Source organism: Caretta caretta, chromosome 21 (assembly GCF_965140235.1).
Source record: "Caretta caretta isolate rCarCar2 chromosome 21, rCarCar1.hap1, whole genome shotgun sequence".
NCBI lineage: Eukaryota > Metazoa > Chordata > Testudines > Cheloniidae > Caretta > Caretta caretta.
The window spans coordinates 18447985-18470199 of NC_134226.1; the positions used below are offsets into that span (position 1 = coordinate 18447985).

A 22215-nucleotide genomic window follows, 5' to 3' on the forward strand; every position below is an offset into this window, starting at 1 on the left:
CGGATGTGATTGCAGAGCCATTGGCCATTATCTTTGAAAACTCATGGCGATCGGGGGAAGTCCCGGAAGACTGGAAAAAGGCTAATGTAGTGCCAATCTTTAAAAAAGGAAGAAAGAGGATCCTGTGAACTACAGGCCGGTCAGCCTCACCTCAGTCCCCGGAAAAATCATGGAGCATGTCCTCAAGGAATCAATTCTGAAGCACTTAGACGAGAGGAAAGTGATCAGGAACAGTCAGCATGGATTCACCAGGGGAAAGTCATGCCTGACTAACCTAATTGCCTTCTATGATGAGATAACTGCTTCTGTGGATGAAGGGAAAGCAGTGGGCATGTTATTCCTCGACTTTAGCAAAGCTTTTGACACGGTCTCCCACAGTATTCTTGCCAGCAAGTTAAAGAAGTATGGGCTGGATGAATGGACTATAAGGTGGATAGAAAGTTGGCTAGATTGTCGGGCTCAATGGGTAGTGATCAATGGATCCATTTCTAGTTGGCAGCCGGTATCTAGCGGAGTGTCCAAAGGGTCGGTCCTAGGGCCAGTTTTGTTCAATATCTTCATTAATGACTGGAGGATGGTGTGGATTGCACCCTCAGCAAGTTTGCGGATGACACTAAACTGGGAGGAGTGGTAGATATGCTGGAGGGTAGGGATAGGATACAGAGGGACCTAGACAAATTGGAGGATTGGGCCAAAAGAAATCTGATGAGGTTCAACAAGGACAAGTGCAGAGTCCTGCACTTAGGACGGAAGAATCCAATGCACCGCTACAGACGAGGGACCGAATGGCTAGGCAGCAGTTCTGCAGAGAAGGACCTAGGGGTGACAGTGGACAAGAAGCTGGATATGAGTCAACAGTGTGCCCTTGTTGCCAAGAAGGCCAATGGCATTTTGGGGTGTATATGTAGGGGCATTGCCAGCAGATCGAGGGATGTGATCGTTCCCCTCTATTCGACATTGGTGAGGCCTCATCTGGTGTACTGTGTCCAGTTTTGGGCCCCACACTACAAGAAGGATGTGGAGAAATTGAAGAGAGTCCAGCAAAGGGCAACAAAAACGATTAGGGGTCTGGAACACATGACTTATGAGGAGAGGCTGAGGGAACTGGGATTGTTTAGTCTACGGAAGAGAAGAATGAGGGGGGATTTGATAGCTGCTTTTAACTACCTGAAAAGTGGATCCAAAGAGGATGGATCTAGACTATTCTCAGTGATAGCAGATGACAGGACAAAGAGTAAAGGTCTCAAGTTGCAGTGGGGGAGATTTAGGTTGGATATTAGGAAAAGCTTTTTTACTAGGAGGGTGTTGAAACACTGGAATGCGTTACCTAGGGAGGTGGTGGAATCCCCTTCCTTAGAAGTTTTTAAGGTCAGGCTTGACAAAGCCCTGGCTGGGATGATTTAGTTCGGATTGGTCCTGCTCTGGGCAGGGGGTTGGACCTCCAGAGGTCCCTTCCAACTCTGATATTCTATGATTCTATGTGAGGCAGGCACTTGGCACATTCCCATGATAAACGCCTGGCTTCAGCAGAGGGTTCCTGGCAGGAGCACTGGAAGCTCCCTAGAAGTGGGGGGCCACTGGCAGCTGGACCGTGGCCCTGCACCCATGGTCCACTCATGCTCTGCCCTGAGGCCCCGCTCCCGCTTGGCCTCCGCCTTTTCCCGCACATACTCTGGCTCTCCCCGCCAAGACTCCCCCCACACTCTGCCTCTTCCTGCCATCATTCCGCCTCTTCCCCCCGAAGGCCCTGCCCACCACTCGCTCTTCTCCGCCCCGTCCCCCCAGTTGCTTGCCCTGGCCCCCCCGTTCTGGCATCCTTGGTTCCTGGCCGAGAATCACTGGCACAGCTACATGCCTCCCTGCAGCCTGGACTCAGGTGCCAAACTCCCAGAAGGGGCAGTGCTTAGCACACCCCTTATCCTCAGATCGCCTGGGGGCTAGCGTAGGCGGCCAGTGTGCTGGCTTGTGTGCATGGCATTCTAAGGGTATGTCTACACTACAGTTAGACACTCGTGACTGGCCCCTGCCAGCTGCCTCAGGCAAAGGGGCTCTTTCATTGTGATGTAGGCATTCAGGCTTGGGCTGGGGCCCGGGTTCCAGGACCCTGAGAGGTGGGGGTCCCAGAACATCTGCTCTGCAATTACACAGCCCCTTAGCTCAGCCCGGCAAGCCTGAGGTAGCTGGTAGGGGCCAGCCATGGATGTCTAACTGCAGTGTAGATATACCCTAAGGCACCTAGCTCTCCCCATTGATTGCATAGGGAGCCTAGACACCTACCTATGGCTTTGTTGATCCCAGTCCAACGTGGGCCATAGAATTCTGATGATAGAGGGCTCTTTAATATAGAGGGCAAAAGCAGTACAAGCTTAAGTGGCTGGAAGCTGAAGTTAGACAAATTCAAAGGGCTTAAGGGTCACGGTGGAAACCAGCAGACTATGAGCACCCAGACCCGCCAGAGCAATGCTGTGGCTAAAAGGAATCACATGACTTGGGGCTTTCGTCCATGGGCATACCGAGCAGGAGTGGGAAGGTGTGTCTCAGTACCGTGATGGGGAGACCTTACTGCATTCACCCTTCAAAAAGGATGTTGACAAATTGGAAAGGGATCAGCAAAGAGCTCCAAAGACAATTCCAGGTCTGGAAAACATGCATCACAATTAGAGCTCGATCTATTTAGTTTATTGAAGAGAAGTTTAAGAGGTGACTTGATTGCTTTCTGTAAGTGCCAGCATGGGGAGATTTCTGACACTGGAGCGCTGGTCAACCCAGCACACAAAGCCCCAAGAGCCAGTGGCTGGAAGGTGAAGCTGGAAAGGCGGCACACGTATTAACAGTGAGAGCAATTAGTCTTTGGAACAACTCACCTAGTGCTGTAGTGGATTCTCCTCACCTGGGTGTGGGTGTCTTTCTAACACAGGGATTCTCAAACTGGGGGTTGGGACCCCTCCGGGGGTTGCAAGGTTATTACATGGGGGGTTGTGAGCTGTCAGCCTCTACCCCAAACCCCGCTTTGCCTCCAGCATTTATAATGGTGCTAAATATATTTTAAAAGTATATTTAATTTATAAGGGGGGTCGCACTCGGAGGCTTGTACGTGAAAGGGGTCACCAGCAGAAAAGTTGGAGAAGCACTGGTCTAACAGAACTGCTCTAGCTCAGTGACTCCCTAACTGGGATGTGAACTCCATGTGGCATCCATTCACTTCACAACAATCTTTAAGAATCAGTGCAGTTGAGGAACCGCTGCTAGCTCTTCCACAAGACAGAGTCTCACTGCAGGAGTTCCTGGGTGAAATTCGGTGGTCCACATTATGCAGGAGGTCAGAAAACATGCCATCACTGCTGGCCTACATTTCATCCAACTGTAGGGGGTCAGCTTGTGGCGATGCATGTTGAGCAAGTCGGTCCTGTCCCAGCAGGGGGCAGCGATGCAGATGTGAGCCCATTCCCCAGAGGGTAGTTGCCCAGACACACGCACCCAGCCAGCTCGATGCTGCTGCCTCTGGCGCCTGGGAGTGTGTGAGACATGGGGGGCACATGGCAGACAGGTATCAGCCCCACACACATCTGCCAAATTCAGCACAAAGTGGTTTTTTTGCTTTCACAGAAGTGGCTACTAGGTTATGTCAGTAGCCCCTGGAGCCCTGGAGAGTGCCAGGTGCTGCACAGACACATGGTTCACAGTTCCTGGAGGATCGGTCCATCGATGGCTATGAGCCAGGCTGGGCAGGGATGGTGTCTCTAGCCTCAGTTTGCCAGAAGCTGGGAATGGGCGATGGGATGGCTCACTTGATGATTGCCTGTTCTGTTCATTTCCTCTGGGGCACCTGGCATTGGCCACTGTTGGAAGACAGGATACTGGACTAGATGGACCTTTGGTCTGACCCAGTATGGCCTTTCTTATGTTCTTATAGTGAGAGGCAGGGCCTGCCCCAAAGAGCTTACAATCTCAACAGACAAGACAAACGGGGATGGGGAAACAGAGGCATAGAGATTTGCTCAAGGTCATACAACAAGGCAATGGCAGAGCTGGAAATAGAACCCTAGTGTGCTGTGGTGTCCTGTCCACACCATGTTGTCTCCCATCAGTGGGGTCCTGCTGTGCCCCCAAGGTAACTGTGTTAACAAGACAATGGGCTCCCTGAGACGACTAACCTCAAATGTTTGAATCAACCCCATTGCTACGGGAGGAGGAAAGAGGGCTTTCCTGCCCAGCTTGGAGGCCCAGAGACAGCAGGACAGGAGCTTGGCTGACTCTGCCAGAACCTGATGGCACTCCCACACACTCACACCACAGGGGAGCCAAGGAGAGGTGACTCCCTGATGTACCATGCCTAGCCCCGCTGAGGTGACGCCCTGGGCTGGGGTGCACAGGGAGGCAGGTGTAGGAGCATTCTGCCTGCTTGGGATGCTCACACTGGGATTTGCCTCCTGAGCAGCTGAGGGAAGAGACACCGACTGTGTCCCCCTGGGGGCTTGTTGTCAGGGACTATGTAAAGGAAACTCACACTTCCAGCTAAGCTGTGGTCACACCCCATAGTGCAGCCTCTTCCCCTCAGCCAGAGGGCCCTGAAGGCCAAGGGTCTGTCCCTGCTCCTTGCTCAGTGCCTGGGATGTTTGATGGCACCCAAAGCCAGGCTGAATATGGTCCCTGCCCCGGCCAGGCCTCACTCTGCACCCTTTAAGTCCCAGAACACAGAAGGCGTTTACCTACGCACAGGTTTAATCAGGATTTTCGTGCACACACTTGTCATTCCAGCTATGACAGCGCAGCAGGAGGGGGTGCAGGCCTGGAGCTGGGGGCCACCACACATAGGGTGATGAGGCAGCTCACCTCGTGCCTCCAAGCCTTACTCCTGCTTCTTGGGGAAAAGCAAAATCAGGGGTCAGGGAGGGGAAATCCCCAGGGCAGCACCGCACAATTGGCTAGGGGGCTTTCCTCTGACGCACCAAGTATCAGCTGTTGACAGAGGTGAGCCAGCAGCCTAGATAGGCTGGGTCTGAGGTGGCAGGGCACAGGCCAGAGGGGCCAGCAGGTCTGACTTAGCAGAGCAGGAGCTAATGCAGGACAGGCCGGACCAGTGATCAAATCCTGCGCACCTAGCTTCCCAGTGACCTAGCCATGGCCCCAGGCTGCCCAACTGTCCTAGGGCCCCTCATGTCTCCCCCAGGGAAAGGGCAGTAAAAAGCCTCAAATACTGTACTGAAGTGAACTGGGAGGACCAATGACCCCCAATGACCCTGGCCAGCTGGGCAGGGACCCCAGAGTCAGTGCCCTAGGACTACAGACAAGGTGAGAACTGATCTCTGTTACCCATTTCCAGGGACCCCAATGCGCCTGGGGAAGGGTCAGTCACAGGTTTAGCCACTTGTAGAGGAGCAGGGAAAGCAGGAGAGGAAGAGACAGGCTGGGAAGCCAACCCGGCCTCCTGGGGAGGAGGCGGAGAGTTTCCCTCTGCCCTGCTGTGTGCATGGGGGTGGGGGGCATCTCTAGTCTGAGGGTCAGGAAGGGCACCGCTGATCAGCGGTGGGGAGATGGTGTTTCTCCGGGGAAATTCCCACTTCAGCTCTGGGGGACTCCTGTGAAGCTTGAGTGTAAGCTCCCCAGCCACCTGGACTCACTGAGCTCCTAACCTTGCCACTGCTCCCTGTGGGAAGCATGCTGCTAGGGGTGGCCCCCTTGGCCAATGAACAGAGGATGCGATAGCATGGGGGCTGCAGCTCACCTGTGAGAGCAATAGTTGCACTTGCTTTGTGGGGCTGAGCTGCGTGATTCTGGCCAGAGGCCGGATGGAAACAGGAGCCTCCTGCCATCCAGGGGCCATGAGAGGAGCCCTACTGGGCTTGGCAACTTGTCCTGGATACCCAAGTGCAGTGCGGGGCCATCCGCTGTTAGTGTGCTATGCCCAGCCCTATGCAGGCTGCAATGGCAGCTCCTAATGTGAGGTTTCTCCTTGGGGAGGGAGCCCACTGGGAGCAAAGAGCTGTACCAGGCACCATTGAGCAACAGGACTGTGGGTGCCTGCCAAGTGGCACCCTGCCCTGCCCCTGTGCCTGCGGCTCACACCTGTCCTGCTGCAGCTGCAAATGGACAGGGCCCTCATGCTAGATTTGGAGAAATTGCGCCATGCCACAGGAGGTGCTGCCCAGGAGCCCCCCAGACCTTGGTTCCATGGCAATCATTTGCAGGCTAACCTGCTCCTTGGGAAGGGCTGGCCTCTGCCAGGCGGACAAAGGGCCCATGGTCACACTAGGATCACAGCAACAGTGCTCTGCTCCCCCTCACAATTGGGCTATTGAGATCCTGGTGCCTGTGAGCGCCGAGCTCAGGTGGAGCCTTCGCAAAGGCGGCTTCAGCAGAGGGAACTCGCCCCACAAAGGAGCCAGTGTCTGGCTGCACAAGAGCTTCCTTTGTGCTCATGCCGTGTATTCTGGTCCCTCAGAACGCAGCCTCCCTCACTAAGGCGAGACAGAGCTGTGACCCTCAGAAATGGCCCAGGGACTGCAGGGGGACCCCACTTGGCACATCCTGGGGTACCCCACTTGGAACATCCTGGGGTAGCCCACTTGGCATGCCCAGGGGACTGCAGGGGGACTCACTTGGCATGCCCTGGTGACTGTGGGGATACCCCATTTAGTACACCCTGGAAAGACCCACTTATCATGCCCAGGGGATTGCAGGGGGACCCCATTTAGCACACCCTGGGGGGACCCATTTGGCATGCCCAGGAGACCACAGGGGGACCCTAATCGGCATACTCCCTCAGTGAAGCAGGCAGGAGAGGGCAGGGATGTGCTGCACTGCTTTCCTGAGGGAGAAGATGGCAATGGCTAGTCTGAGACTAGGCACGGGGTGTCCTAGGTTCACAGGAGTCACAATGCAGCAGATAAGCCCACAGCAGGGGCTCATAAGCTCACAGTCCAGGGCACAAGGCGCTGACTCTGCAGTCTCTCTGGGGTCTCCTCAGGCTCCAGGGTAGGTGGGCTGTGGGGGGAGATAGGGTAGAGGTGCTGTGGAGGAAAGAGATGCAGAGTGTCATTCAGCAGAACCAAGTGCAGCAAGTGCCGGGGTGAGAAGGCTCCCACATGCCCCAGCCCCGGGGGTTTGGGGATAATGTGAGTGGGGAGGCTGCAGCACACCCAGCCAATACACTGCTGCTGCTAAGGCCAGCTGAGGGCAAGCTCCGGCATTCTGGGGCTTAAGGCAGGGGCTCTAGCCCAGCTCCCCTCGGTATGCAAGGGCCATCAATTCTGGGTCTGTTGCAGGGATTCATGAGCGATTGGCATCCCATGCCCATTGAACACACAGGCTGTCACTGTTCTACAAGCCAGCCCACAGTGCACTCTCCCTCTGCCAAAATCTGAAGAACCGGTTCCTTCACTCGCTCCGGGTCTTCGGCGGCACTGAGGGACCTGTCGCCAAAGTGCCGCCGAAGACCCGGAGCGCCGCTGGGTGAGTAAAAAGGGATTCTCAGCCAGGGGAGCCTCCCCAGCCGGGAGCTCAGGCAGGCTGGACAGGACGGTCCTGCAGGCCAGATGTGGCCTGTGGGCCAGAGTTTGCCCAGCCCTTTAACAACCGGTTCTGAACCAGCTTCAAAATTTAACAACCGGTTCGCGTGAACCAGTGCGAACCAGCTCCAGCTCACCACTGGATGGACCTGGTGCCATCAGATACCCACAGACAAGCCCCCTGGGGCTGCTGCCTCCACACAAGGGCAAGCAGATGAGCTCTGAAGAGTGGGCTCCAGCTCAGCCCTGGGTGAGTAGAGCTCACAGGCTGAGGGGTGAATTCAGGCCCCAGGGAGCAGGAATGGGGAAGAGCATGCAAGTGACAGCACTGCCAGAGAGCCCCTGGTGAGAGCATGGGCACATGGGGCAAGGCTTGCCACAGCACGCAAGCGCCATGGGGAATGACACAGAGCCCCCCCTCCGCACGTGGAGAAAGACGCAGACCCATCCTCCCACATCGGGAACCACACAGACTCCCTCCCCTGCCCTCCCAAAATGGGGAACAATGGAGACCCCCCCCCCCCGTTGCGATAACTGGGCCTACACATTTACCCTAATTGTAAACTCAGCTGTAAAACATGAGTGAAGGCTCATAAACTGTCCCAAGAACTGATAACAACATATGCAGATGGGAAAAGGTACAGAGGCGAGACCGAAGACAGAATTAATCCAAACAAAAGGGGCTTCCAATATAAAAAGGACTGTGTTAAGAACATGCCTGGTAAACACGAGAAGGGTGGGACTGGAAATCAATTAACCACAATCGGTATGTTGGACACCAGGCCGAATTCATAAATAAAATACTGAGGGGCTGTGCTATTCCACCCATCACCCCTTTTGGGGTCCTCAAAAAGGGATTTTCAGGGGAAGCTGCCTTCTGCAACACTTGTGGACTGAAAAACAGGAGATGGGGAAGGGTCACAGCTGCCACCCCCACCATCTCCAGGGACCCCGGATCTTCTTCTGCCTAACCTTGAGAGATGTCCTGACCAGACCAGGCCAGAGAGGGGGGCCCAGATGAAGCCAGTACTGGCTCAGGCTCAAGGAGCTCAGGCTGAGGGGTTGTAACTGCAGTACAGACGTTCGGGCTCAGGCTGGAACCCAGACTCTAGGACCCTGTGAGATGGGAGGGTCCCAGGGCTCGGGCTGCAGCCTAAGCCTGAATGTCTATGCCACAATTAAACAGCCCCTTAACCGCGAGCCCAGTCAGCTGCACAGGCCAGCCATAGGTGTGTAATTGCAGTGTTTGTGTAGAGGTAGCCAGAGTGGCTGATCAGACCATGTGCTGGGCCTGGGTTTTCCAGCACTGTCGTAGCAAATGAGAGTCAACCCCAGAGACAGAAGCTGCGTTTCCTCTCCTGGCTGTTCTGTTCTTTCCCCACTTCTCTGTGTTTGTCTTGGTTCATCCGCTAGGGACGCGGGATCAGACTAACAGCCGCAGCAGCGACTGCTCCAGCCCAGTAACTTCTCTTTGATCCAAACAGAGGGTTACTACCCACTCTGATACCATCTAAAAGACTGTCAGAGTCAGACAAGGGGTTTTTTCCTTTCAAGACTCTCCAGCTAAAGGGACAGGGAATGAGAGAGGTTGTTACAACACAACCCTTTCACTGGTTTCCCTTCTGTTCTGTCTCTTTACTAAAGGGTTAAGAAATGTGTTATGGTGGGACTGAGCAGGCCGAGGTCTCTACCTACCAAGCCCTGGGCCTCGGTAAGCACTGGGTAAAGTTGGATGGTGACAGGATCATGTTAACGCCTTTGACACTTTGGGGCCCTTTATTCCATCTCAATGTATACAAACACCCCCTTCCCTCCCAACCCAGAGAACAATGAACCCCCACTCCCTATGGAACCTGTTGGGTGCTGAGCCCTTCTGAGAATGTGATTGTGAATACTGGATCTCAGGGCAGAGGATAAAGATTGTCCCCTAAGCAACTGGTGTTGGAGGAGACCCCAGGGCTCCTAGTTTCGGAGGGACACAGCTCCGTAAAGAAGAGAGCTTCAAGCAGTGTTCTGGTTCCTGCTGCTCTTACCTGTTGGGTTGTACAGTGGGAGGCCTGCTGGGTACATCGGATACTGTGCAGCTGGGGCAGTAGGCGGATACATGGCCATGGGGGCATAGCCTGGCTGGGGGGGTGCAGCTCCAGCTTTGGGATCCACAGGGTAGGTGCATGGCGGCTGAGCTGGGTAGCTGGACAATGGGATCTCCTGGCCTGTGCAACAAAGACAAGGTTTGTGCTTCAAGCCCCAGAGTTGCAGCTCCACTCTGCAGTGAATACCCCCTCCCCATCCCCTTTTGAGACACCTCCAGCAGGCTTTCTCCAAGCCAGACCCCAAAGCACCTCAGAGCCTCCGAAAAACCCAGCCCTCTGACCAACTTCCAGACTCCCCCACAGAGAGATCCCACCAGGCCACCCCAGACACTACCATTGCAAGAGACTCTGCATCAAACAGCTCCCTGAGACACTCAAGCTCCCTTGCAAACACCAAAGACTCACGCTTCACCACCAGATCGGCCAGGCATCCAGAGAAGGAGGTGACTGCTCCAAACCCCCTGTGGGACTTTCAAAAGTACGTGTTCTCCCCTGAGCAGTGGGGCCCTCTCCTTGTGACATCCCAAGCTCTGCTGGGCTGGACACCCACATCCTGAGTGAACCTCTCTGCTGAGAGCCCCAGGAACCTGCTTCTGATGCTACAGGGACCATGTACACCCCCCAAAACTCACTATCTGCAAAGAGCAAAGATAGTTCGTCCTTCCAGCCCAACATTGTACAGTGACCACAGTGCAGGGAGTAGTGCTAGGCTGGCAGCCCCAGAGATAGAGTCACAGAACAAGTACAGAAGGAGCACAGTAGGCGCCCCCACTCCCTGCGAATGTCCCTCCATCGAGTTGTGGGGGTAGGAGAGGGACTCGCAGTCTCTAGGGCCCACTCATGGGCAGAGGGTATTTACTCCTGAGGGAATTCTGTGCCACTGCACATGCACAGAATTTATGTCCCCTGCAGATTCCTTTGCTTCCCTGTAGAAAAATGACTTTCTGATGGGGAAGCAGAGGGAAGCCACAAAAGCGGTCATGCAACCCTCCCCAGCAGTATGTTTTGGGTGCCCAGGGCAGCCAGCAGAGAAGTAAATCACAGTAGGGCAGGAGGCAGGACTGGGGAAGACCTGGCTGGTGGCTCCTTCCCTGCGCCAGGCTCAGCTGCTAGTCCCGGCTAGGATGGGACTTCCTCTTCCCCTGCATGGCATCTGGGGCTGGGTCAGACCCACCCCCAGATTTCTTCCCTGGCTGCAGGAAACTCTGTAAACTCCACACACACCCCACCCACTTCCTGCACCCATCACTCCTGAGCTGCACGAGGAGGGATCCCTATACAGGGAGCTGCACCCGCATCTGCCCAACCCCTGTGCATCTAGCCCCCCTCATGTCCACACCCTCCCACCAAGCCTCACCCCCAGACACTCGGAATCCCCCCGATGAGCCCCACTCCCCCTGCACCTGAACCACCCCAATGAGCCACCCTCACCCGGATCCCCACCCCACCAAGCCCCAACCAGCTGCACCTGGATCCCCATCTACTTCCCCAGCATCTGGACCCCTCACTGAGCTCCCTACACCCAGAACCACGTGCCAAGCTCTATCCCCTCGATTTCCAGACCTCCCCGCTGAACTCCAACCACCTTCACCCCCCTGCAGAGTCCCATTACCATTACATCCAGAACCACCACCCCCAACAAGCCCCTGTGTATCCAAATCCCCTCTGCAGCCGGATCCCCAACACAGAATTCTTTCACCCCACACCTGGATCCCCCCACACTAAGCCCCTCCATACTTGGATTATGCCTTGCTGAGCCTGCCTGCCCACACGGAGGAGCAGGGCCCTGGGGTGTTTCTGGGCCAGGCCCGGCCCTTGCACTGTGTCAGGGTTGGGTGCAGCCTCACTGCTGAGTTCAGCACAGAGCTGCACAGTGATCTTCCACCTCTGTGCGGCCAGTGGCCTGTGCTCCCCAATGCCATGCTGGAGCCTCTACATTTATTTGACAAATAAAATTTGCAGAATTTTAAAATATTGTGTGAAGAATTTTTTTTTGGCACAGAATGCCCTCAGGAGTAGGTTTTGAAGGGCGGGGAAGGCTAAGCCTCCCCAGACAGTCTTGCATGGCCCTGCCCACGCTCTGCCCCAAGGCCCCTTCCTGCTTCCCAGTGCTGTGTTGTGGGGGGCTCTGCTGCAGGGGGGCATTCCGGGGCTGCGGAGGGGCCATGCCACCCGCCCTCCTGCCCAGTGCTCCGGGGCTGGAGGAGGAGCGCCCTGCCACCTACCCAGCATGCTGGGGGTGGGGGGCCGCACCGCCCGCCCAACCACCTGGCACTCCAGGTCTGTGGGCAGCCCGGGACTGTGGGAGGGAGCTGGCAACCGTGAGGGTGGTAGGGGGGCTCTGTCCTCCAGCAGGAAGGGTGGGCCCTTGGGCAGAAGGGGTAGGGTGGGCTGGACTGGGGGCTAGCCTCCCTGAGCCTGGGGTTCACCTGCCGCCCATGGGCCCATTCATCCCTTGGTCTCTGCTGAGATGTAATTCGCAAAATCATGAGGAATATGGCTGAGAACTTTAAAACTGGATGGTAAGAGACTGCGAATCTGGTGATATTCTCAACAAAAAAAAGGCCTCAACCAGGCCTGGAGCTGTTTCCATTGCTTCACACATACTCAGCAGACACTCTAGATGTCAGAGTGACAATCCTGGAATCTTATTATATAGATGAGTGGAGAATGGGACCAGGACTGTGATGCTCGAAAGCCAGGTGCCAGCTCATGCCAGGCCCCTAGCATTGACAAATGCATAGCTAGAAACCAGTCTGGCTCCCCTGTCTGTTAGTATTTGTAAAGTAAGAATTAGGGTTATGAAAATGTGTTTAGTGTTTAGACTTTATGGAATGCTTGTAAATTGCTGCCGGCATTAATCTCACTTATAATACCTGTGTCCCATGTTTAAGGTTAAGATTCTGTCACGGGTATAAGTCAGGGACAGGTCGCAGGCAATAAACAGTTCATGGAAGCCTGCAACCTGTTCCTGACTTTTACTAAAAATACCCTGGGGCGTGGTGGTGAACAAACAGAGCACTGTTGGGGCTTGAATCTGCTCCAGCCACTGATCGCTGCTGCTCCATTCCCAGGGGGGCTGACCCAACCCCAGCTGCTGCACCAGCAGGCCAGAGGCTGGCTGCTGGCCAGCTGTTTGGCAGCCTTGGGGTTGACTGCTGGTCAGCTATCCCGGCAGCCCCCCCGGCCCTTATGCTCTGGTGGACCCCCAGCTAGCCACTGGCCAGTGGTTCCGGGGGCTACTGACCCAGCCTGATCGCTGCTCCAGCAGTCCCGGGCTGACTGCAGCCACCATTCCGGCAGTGATTGCTCCATGTCCATGGGGCTGGCTGCCGGTCAGCTGTTTGCCAGCCCCCCACAGCCATTGTTCTGGTGGCCCCAGAGCTGGATGTAGTGGTCATTGCTCTGGCAGCCCCAGGGCTGACTGCCAGTCTGCTGCTCCAGTGCCATGCCACCCCGTGCCCCACCTCACACCCCGCCCCCCCGCTCCAGCAGCCCCGGGGCTGGCCACTGGCCAGCTGTTCTGCGGGCCTCTGCTCCAGTCCTGCCCCAAAAGAAGTCCTGGAGGTCCCAGAAAGTCACAGAATATGTGACCTCCATGACAAAATCGTGTCCTTACCCATATTACAAGGTAATATTTAAGTGTTTGCTCTGAACCTATAAAAGTACCAGACAGGAGAGAAGCATTATCAAGTGTGAAATACTAGTTTATCACAGGAGGTGTTATCTCCTGCCTAACAAAAGAACATAGGAACATAAGAATGGCCATACTGGTTCAGACCAAAGATCAATCTAGCCCAGTATCCTGTCTTCTGACAGTGGCCAATGCCAGAGGGAATGAACAGAACAGGTAATCAAAGAATCATAGAATCATAGAATCATAGAATATAAGGGTTGGAAGGGACCCCAGAAGGTCATCTAGTCCAATCCCCTGCTCGAAGCAGGACCAAATCCCAGTTAAATCATCCCAGCCAGGGCTTTGTCAAGCCTGACCTTAAAAACCTCTAAGGAAGGAGATTCTACCACCTCCCTAGGTAACGCATTCCAGTGTTTCACCACCCTCTTAGTGAAAAAGTTTTTCCTAATATCCAATCTAAACCTCCCCCACTGCAACTTGAGACCATTACTCCTCGTTCTGTCATCTGCTACCATTGAGAACAGTCTAGAGCCATCCTCTTTGGAAGATCATCAAGTGATCTTTGGAAGATCATCAAGTGATCCAGCCCCTGTTGCCCATTTCCAGCTTCTGGCAATCAGAGGCTAGGGACACCATCGCTGCCCATCCTGGCTAATAGCCATTGATGGACCTTTCCTCTATGAATTTATCTAGTTCTTTTTTGAACCCTGTTATAGTCTTGGCCTTCACAACATCCTCTGGCAAAGAGTTCCAAAGGTTGACTGTGCCTTGTGTGAAGAAATACTTCCTTTTCTTTGTTTTAAATCTGCTGCCTATTAATTTCATTTGGTGACCCCTCGTTCTTGTGTTATGAGAAGGAGTAAAATGAAAAGGAGTACTTGTGGCACCTTAGAGACTAACCAATTTATTTGAGCATAAGCTTTCGTGAGCTACAGCTCACTTGTAGCTCATGAAAGCTTATGCTCAGATAAATTGGTTAGTCTCTAAGGTGCCACAAGTATTCCTTTTCTTTTTGCGAATACAGACTAACATGGCTGTTACTCTGAAACCTGAGGAGGAGTAAATAACATTTCCTTATTTACTTTCTCCACACCAGTCATGATTTTATAGACCTCAATCATATCTCCCCTTAGTCGTCTCTTTTCCAAACTGAAAAGTCACTTTCTTATCAATCTCTCCTCATACGGAAGCCATTCCACACCCCTGATAATTTTTGTTATCCTTTTCTGAACCTTTTCCAATTCCTTTTCAGAGATGGGGTGACCACATCTGCACGCAGTATTCAAGATGTGGGCGTACCATGGATTTATATAGAGGCAACATGACATTTTCAGTCTTATTCTCTATCCCTTTCTTAATGATTCCCAACATTCTGTTCGCTTTTTTGACTGCCGCTGCAGATTGGGTGCATGTTTTCAGAGAACTCTCCACGACGCCAAGATCTCTTTCTTGAATTATAACAGCTAATTTAGACCCCATCATTTTATATATATAGCTGGGAATTTAGACACCAGACGAATTGTTGTGGAACATCAGAGAACAAAATACTTTGTTGTTTGCTCCCCCGATACCAGTAAAGAGGAGCCATGCACGAGGACTAGTTCATCAGCTTGAGCTCTGGGGGAAGGGAATAAAAATTCCGGACAGGAAGAAACTGGATCTCTTTGCTCCTTGGACTTTGTGAGGGCAAGATTTCTAAGCACAAGCAAGGGATCCCCAGCTGCTTAGCCTGGGTTAGCCCTAGAGGACATATAGGGCTTGCATATTACGGCAGCCTCTGTTACCTTTTGGAACCTAAGACTGTAACTCATTTGTGTGTGTATGTTTACCTGCTTTAAACTTGTAAATAACTCATTTCTTTTTCTTAGTTATTAACTCTTTTTAGAAAAGCTGGACGTGCACAAGTCCATGGGGCCGGACGAGTTGCATCCGAGAGTGCTGAAGGAACTGGCGGCTGTGATTGCAGAGCCATTGGCCATTATCTTTGAAAACTCGTGGCGAACCGGGGAAGTCCCGGATGACTGGAAAAAGGCTAATGTAGTGCCAATCTTTAAAAAAGGGAAGAAGGAGGATCCTGGGAACTACAGGCCAGTCAGCCTCACTTCAGTCCCTGGAAAAATCATGGAGCAGGTCCTCAAAGAATCAATCCTGAAGCACTTGCATGAGAGGAAAGTGATCAGGAACAGCCAGCATGGATTCACCAAGGGAAGGTCATGCCTGACTAATCTAATCGCCTTCTATGATGAGATTACTGGTTCTGTGGATGAAGGAAAAGCAGTGGATGTATTGTTTCTTGACTTTAGCAAAGCTTTTGACACGGTCTCCCACAGTATTCTTGTCAGCAAGTTAAGGAAGTATGGGCTGGATGAATGCACTATAAGGTGGGTAGAAAGCTGGCTAGATTGTCGGGCTCAACGGGTAGTGATCAATGGCTCCATGTCTAGTTGGCAGCCGGTATCAAGTGGTGTGCCCCAAGGGTCGGTCCTCGGGCCGGTTTTGTTCAATATCTTCATAAATGATCTGGAGGATGGTGTGGATTGCACTCTCAGCAAATTTGCGGATGATACTAAACTGGGAGGAGTGGTAGATACGCTGGAGGGGAGGGATAGGATACAGAAGGACCTAGACAAATTGGAGGATTGGGCCAAAAGAAATCTGATGAGGTTCAATAAGGATAAGTGCAGGGTCCTGCACTTAGGACGGAAGAACCCAATGCACAGCTACAGACTAGGGACCGAATGGCTAGGCAGCAGTTCTGCGGAAAAGGACCTAGGGGTGACAGTGGACGAGAAGCTGGATATGAGTCAGCAGTGTGCCCTTGTTGCCAAGAAGGCCAATGGCATTTTGGGATGTATAAGTAGGGGCATAGCGAGCAGATCGAGGGACGTGATCGTTCCCCTCTATTCGACATTGGTGAGGCCTCATCTGGAGTACTGTGTCCAGTTTTGGGCCCCACACTTCAAGAAGGATGTGGATAAATTGGAGAGAGTCCAGCGAAGGGCAACAAAAATTATTAGGGGTCTGGAACATATGAGTTATGAGGAGAGGCTGAGGGAGCTGGGATTGTTTAGCCTGCAGAAGAGAAGAATGAGGGGGGATTTGATAGCTGTTTTCAACTACCTGAAAGGGGGTTCCAAAGAGGATGGCTCTAGACTGTTCTCAATGGTATCAGATGACAGAACGAGGAGTAATGGTCTCAAGTTACAGTGGGGGAGGTTTAGATTGGATATTAGGAAAAACTTTTTCACTATGAGGGTGGTGAAACACTGGAATGCGTTACCTAGGGAGGTGGTAGAATCTCCTTCCTTAGAGGTTTTTAAGGTCAGGCTTGACAAAGCCCTGGCTGGGATGATTTAACTGGGAATTGGTCCTGCTTTGAGCAGGGGGTTGGACTAGATGACCTTCTGGGGTCCCTTCCAACCCTTATATTCTATGATTCTATGATTCTATGATTCTTTAGTTAATGTATTATAGTATTGGCTACGAGTGTTGTCTTTGGTGTAAGATCTGAAGTGCAAGTGACCTGCGGTAAATCCTCTGGGACTGGGAGTAACCTGAATATTACTGTGATTTTGAGTGTAAGGGACCATCAACCACAAAGGCAAGTTTCTCTGGGTGGCAAGATCATAGAATCATAGGGATAGAAGGGACCATAAGGTTCATCTACTGTAACCCCCAGAGATGGATAGGAGTACCCAAGGGGACTGTCTGTGGTTCCATGTTGAGGCTGTTGTAGTGTCTGAGGAGTTCACACTTGATTGGTTGGTGAAATATAAATATAGAACTCAAAACCAATTTGGGGTGTGTGTCCTGTTTCTTGACAGTCTGCCCTGAGGGTGGTACTCATGCTCCTGAGCTACTGCAGACAGCTTAACAGGGACCAGGAGCTGAAGTTGGGGAAAAGACAGGATGGGTTAGGGACAGGTTGAAAGAGACAGGGCAGAAGGGGTGAAATATGTGTGTGTATGGCGGGGGGGAGGAACAGGTAGAAGGGCAACAAAAATGATTAGGGGTCTAGAACACATGACTTATGAGGAGAGGCTGAGGGAACTGGGATTGTTTAGTCTGCAGAAGAGAAGAATGAGGGGGGATTTGATAGCTGCTTTCAACTACCTGAAAGGGGGTTCCAGAGAGGATGGTTCTAGGCTATTCTCAGTGGTAGAAGAGGACAGGACAAGGAGTAATGGTCTCACGTTGCAGTGGGGGAGGTTTAGGTTGGATATTAGGAAAAACTTTTTCACTAGGAGGGTGGTGAAACACTGGAATGCGTTACCTAGGGAGGTGGTAGAATCTCCTTCCTTAGAAGTTTTTAAGGTCAGGCTTGACAAAGCCCTGGCTGGGATGATTTAATTGGGGATTGGTCCTGCTTTGAGCAGGGGGTTGGACTAGATGACCTCCTGAGGTCCCTTCCAACCCTGATATTCTATGATTCTATGTCTGTGACCACTAGAGAATACTCTCCTGCAGAGCTTGGAATAGAACCCACAAATCCTGGGTCTCACCATTCCTCTGCTGTCAGCAAATATCTGTGAAACCCATTAGCAAAATGTCTCTCTAGTGCTGATCCATATAGAGGATGACAACCTACTGCTGTGATCAATTACTTCCTTAGCTCAAGTGATAGAGATCTGTGCAGTGGATCAAAAGGTTCCAAACCTGACGATGACCCATGTGGGTGTCAATATGAGGCACATTATGCAATTTGTGATTTTTCAGTTTGCTATTTTAAAAACCTAGAAAATTACACACAAAAAACTATGGTAAGGTTGCAAAGTCAAAAACACAGAAGTTAGGAAATACCAGAAATAAGGTTGCCTGTGCAAGCTTAATTCAGCCCCCGCCCCTTGTGCATATGCATGATGATACATGGCCATGTTGTATTTTTCCCCATGCCGCATTCAGTGCACAGGATGGACAGGGCTCAGTTAATGAGCAGCTAGTCAATATTTTCCTCCCCTCCCTCCTGGGGACACACACTACAGTCACCCTAATCGCATCCCTCCCCTCTCTGCCCAGCCTAGAGCCAAAGAGAACGAAACCAACCAACCTTTACCGAGTACTTGCTGTGCCTGAGCCCCCTCTGGGGCCCCTCTGCCCCTCCTCCTGGGCCCACCCTGCTCTCCCCAGGCCGTGGCAGCACAGAGGGTAGCTGTGCTGCCAGCCCCTACCTTGGAGGGGTGTCCGCACGTGCTGCCGTCTCCGGTACAGGTAGCAGCAGAAGCACAGGAAGCAGCAGAGGACGGTGGCAACGATGGCCACAAAGAGGACGACAGCTGAGGCAATGCCAGCGACGGTCTTTGGGCTGTGGGGCACAAGCAGACGTGGTTACAGGGCAGTCTCAAGTACTGTCCCGAGTGCCCAATGCGGCCTTTCCCTAGGTCAAGTGGATCCTTCACAGACTCAGGCTGGCTACATGCTACACAAAGAGAGACGTGCAGGTCACAGGCAGTGCCTGATCCCTGCGCATTGCAAGGAATGAACCCTGGGACCCTGCCCTCCCTCCCCAGGGCTGTGGAGATGACAGGATTAATGGGTGGGCTTGGGGTTTGTGCATGGCTGGGACTTGGAACCCCTTCCCCAACCCTGGGAATGCCCCACGTGACATTCTGGGCAGTGCTTTGATCGAGTAGAGGCTGTGGAGTTATGTGTATGTCATAACCATACAGCTAAGGGTAGCATAAAAATCCCTCCTTTACCTGTAAAGGGTTAAGAAGCTCAGATAACCTGGTTGGCACCTGACCAAAAGGACCAATAAGGGGAGAAGATACCGTCACATCTGTGGGGGAAGGTTTTTGTTTTGTGTTTCTGTGTGTTCTCCCCAGGTCAGTGAGGAACCAGGGCAGGGACAATACATCTCCTAAAGCCATATCTGAGCTAAACATCTAAGATTACCAATTGTAAGTAATAGGAAGGAAATGCATTAGATTATCTTTTGTTTTAGCTTCTGAATTTTCCCTGTGCTAAGAAGGAGGTTTATCCCTGTTTTTTGTAACTTTGAAGTTTTGCCTAGAGGGGAATCCTCTCTGTTTTAAATCTTATTACCCTGTAAAATTACCTTTCATCCTGATTTTACAGAGGTGTTTCTTTTACTTTTTTTTTCTTTATAATAAAGTTCTGTGTTTTAAGAATCTGATTTAAGAATCCAACCAAGGGTCTGGTCTGTGCTCACCTTGTTTACCTATTTGGTTGGTAGATTATTCTCAAGCCTCCCCAGGAAAGGGGGTGAAAGGGCTTGAGGGGATATTTTAGGGAAACAGGAACTCCAAGTGGCCCTTTTCCTGAATCTTTGTCTAACTCATTTGGTGGTGGCAGCAGTACTCATCCAAGGACAGGGAAGGATTTGTGCCTTGGGGAGGTTTTTAACCTAAGCTGGTAGAAATAAGCTTAGGGGGTCTTTCATGTGGGTCCCCACATCTGTACCCCGGAGTTCACAGTGGGGAGGGAGGGAACCCTGACAGGCTGCCTGTGCCATGAGTCATTGGAGACCTAGATCATAGCAGCAGTCAAAATCCTCCCAAGAGATTACAATGGAGAAGAGAAAGGCAGGCTTTGTAGAGCTCCCCTAATCTCTCTGCCCTGCACCTCAGCCATGCTACAGCCACAGCTCCGTGGGAACAGTGGTCTTCATTCCACTCAGGGCTCCACTGCAGGGATGAGAGACACGCTGCCCCTGGAGTTTGGAACCCACATGGGAATGAGCCGGGCACTGGAGCACACTGCATGCCACACACCGCCAGCCCCTTCACGCACGGCCATGCACCACTGCCTCCTCCCACATTCGTGGCCATGCACGACCATCCCCCACCCATGTACATGGCCACACACCACTGCCCCCACTCACATACACAGCCCTGCTCCCCCCACCCGCATGTACACGGCCATGCACCACCGCATGCCCCATATACAGGGCCATGCACTGCCGCCCCCCACACATACATAGCTCCCCGCCCCCCAGCATAAATGGCCAGGCACTGCTGCCCCCTCCACATACCTGTGGCCATGCACCGCCAGTGGCCCCCCCGTGCAGAGCCCTGCCCCTAAATGGGCACGTGCTGCTGCCCCCTCCCCCTGCACTACAGCCACTGACCAAGACGCCTCCCCAAACAGAGCCCTACCCTCTATATGGCCATACACAGCTACCAGCCCCCGTACATAGCCACACACACACCTGCACTGGCTACACACACATACCAAGCAGACTGCAGGGGATCTTCAGTGCTGGGTGCTATCAGGTGCCAAGTCCCCTCCCTTTCCCTCCAGCTCCTACCCTCCTACCTCAGCCCCTCCTTCAGCTCCTTCCCACCCTCCATCTCCAACGTGAATCCTTCAGTCATCCCTCCCCATTCGCTCTGCCTTTATTATGTGGCCCTCTCCCCTCGCACAAATCCTCCCCTTGAGTCTCCCACCCCAACCCCCCAAAATGGGCAGCCTCCTCCCACTGCTCTCACTTCTCCCTCTAGCCTGTCCACTGTGGCAACTCACACACGCTTGCTTGCCTTAGGGACCTTCTGGGCTTGTCACCATGGCTGGATAGCCAGCCAGTGAGGGCTGCAAACCATGCCCTCTTCCAGCTGTGGCTGGTGAGCAACCTGAGCCCCAGCCTGAGCCCCAGGGCTGTGGCTATCCCCCCACTCTTGGCCACCAGGCCGCAGGGCAATGCACCCAGCAGGAGTGATGAAGACACAGCAGCCAAGCTACTTGACAGCACAGGTGTGCACAGCACAACACACCTGTGCTCCGCTCTGCACAGGCTCCTGGCTAAACACTGGGGCCAAACACAAGGCTCACTCCTTATCTCCAAAGCCCTGCACTGAACTGGCCCAAGAGCCCCCTCCCACTGCCAGAACCTACCCACTCACCACAGCACGCGTCATGGGAGCAACCGAAATGCCAAGCTCATAAGAGCAGGGTTGGGGTGGGGGGCTTGGCTACAGGTCTGGCTGCTGGGAGAGATCAGAACAAGCACCAATCTCAGCCACTTCTTCCCACAATCAAACCCAAGGAGCCTGGCACTTGTGGGGGGCTGGGGAGGAAGCCTGTGGGGGGATTTAGCTGTTGTGAGCACAGTGCTAAGGAGGAGACAGTACTGAGCCAGACACAAGCCCTGTGGCCTCTTCTCCAGCCTCACCCTCCAGCTGGTCGACTCAACACTACTGATCACACCAACCTTCTCACCCCCATCAGCTTATCGTGTGCGCTTGTGCCCTCACCCCATGCCTACAGCCATCTCTCCCCCTTACTCTGTCTCACTCTGGGTAGAGCCCAAAGCATCAGGGATGGGCAGGTGACGCTCCAGTTGTGCCCTGGCCACAAGCCACAAACGTTCAGTAATCATACCCATTAGAGACCCGCTGCAATAGCAGCTCATGTTACAAACTCACCACTAGATATTCATCTCTCTCTTGCACATGGAGGAACTCAAGGCAACGGCACTCCGCAGAGGCCCTGACTCAGCACTGCACTGAGACCCATCTATCCCAGCTTCAGCAGCACAGCAAACCAGGCACAGGGGAATTCCCCTGGCATGGGGGGAAGCCCTGTAGAAGGCAAGGCCTGTGTAATGGCTCTGCACCTCCCCTCACAGCTCTAAGGGACCATGGCCAGAGCATTGCTGTGCTCTGCTTCCTCATGTCAGGCACCAGGGCAGGGACAGAGACCACCCTGCACTCTGGCAGGAAGAGGCCATCCACCAGAGTCGGAGGAAGGAACAGCTACCTTTGGCAGCACTGGCTACCCTGATCAGTAAGCGTGGTCCTGCCTCCATAAGGCCCTGGGGTGAACTGTTATGCCAGGAAGTGGCTCAGATCCCTCCCTTCTCTATCCACTCACAGGGTCATTATGGGCAACAGTTCTCCCATTCCCAGGGCCCTCACCTTTGCAGTGTCCTGGGGCTCAATCTTCCCCCACATTACTCAGCATCTGTGTGGAGCCACAGAGAGAGCTGGGGACACAGGATGGTCTGAAGGGCAGCAGTCCC

At 53.2% G+C, this 22215-nt stretch overlaps 1 protein-coding gene across 1 annotated transcript in view; it reads right to left on the reverse strand.

Annotated features, from left to right (window-relative positions):
• Positions 1-2664: 2664 nt before the first annotated feature.
• The window catches only part of SHISA4 (shisa family member 4), a 46994-nt gene continuing 27443 nt past the window's right edge, over positions 2665-22215 (reverse strand). The window contains exons 3-5 of the mRNA XM_048826681.2: positions 18407-18540; positions 9542-9721; positions 2665-7010 (exon numbers count right to left, since the gene is read on the reverse strand). Of these exons, the coding sequence (XP_048682638.1) occupies positions 6964-7010; positions 9542-9721; positions 18407-18540 (361 nt within the window). The 3' untranslated portion in view covers positions 2665-6963. The remainder of the gene's footprint in view (positions 7011-9541; positions 9722-18406; positions 18541-22215) is intronic.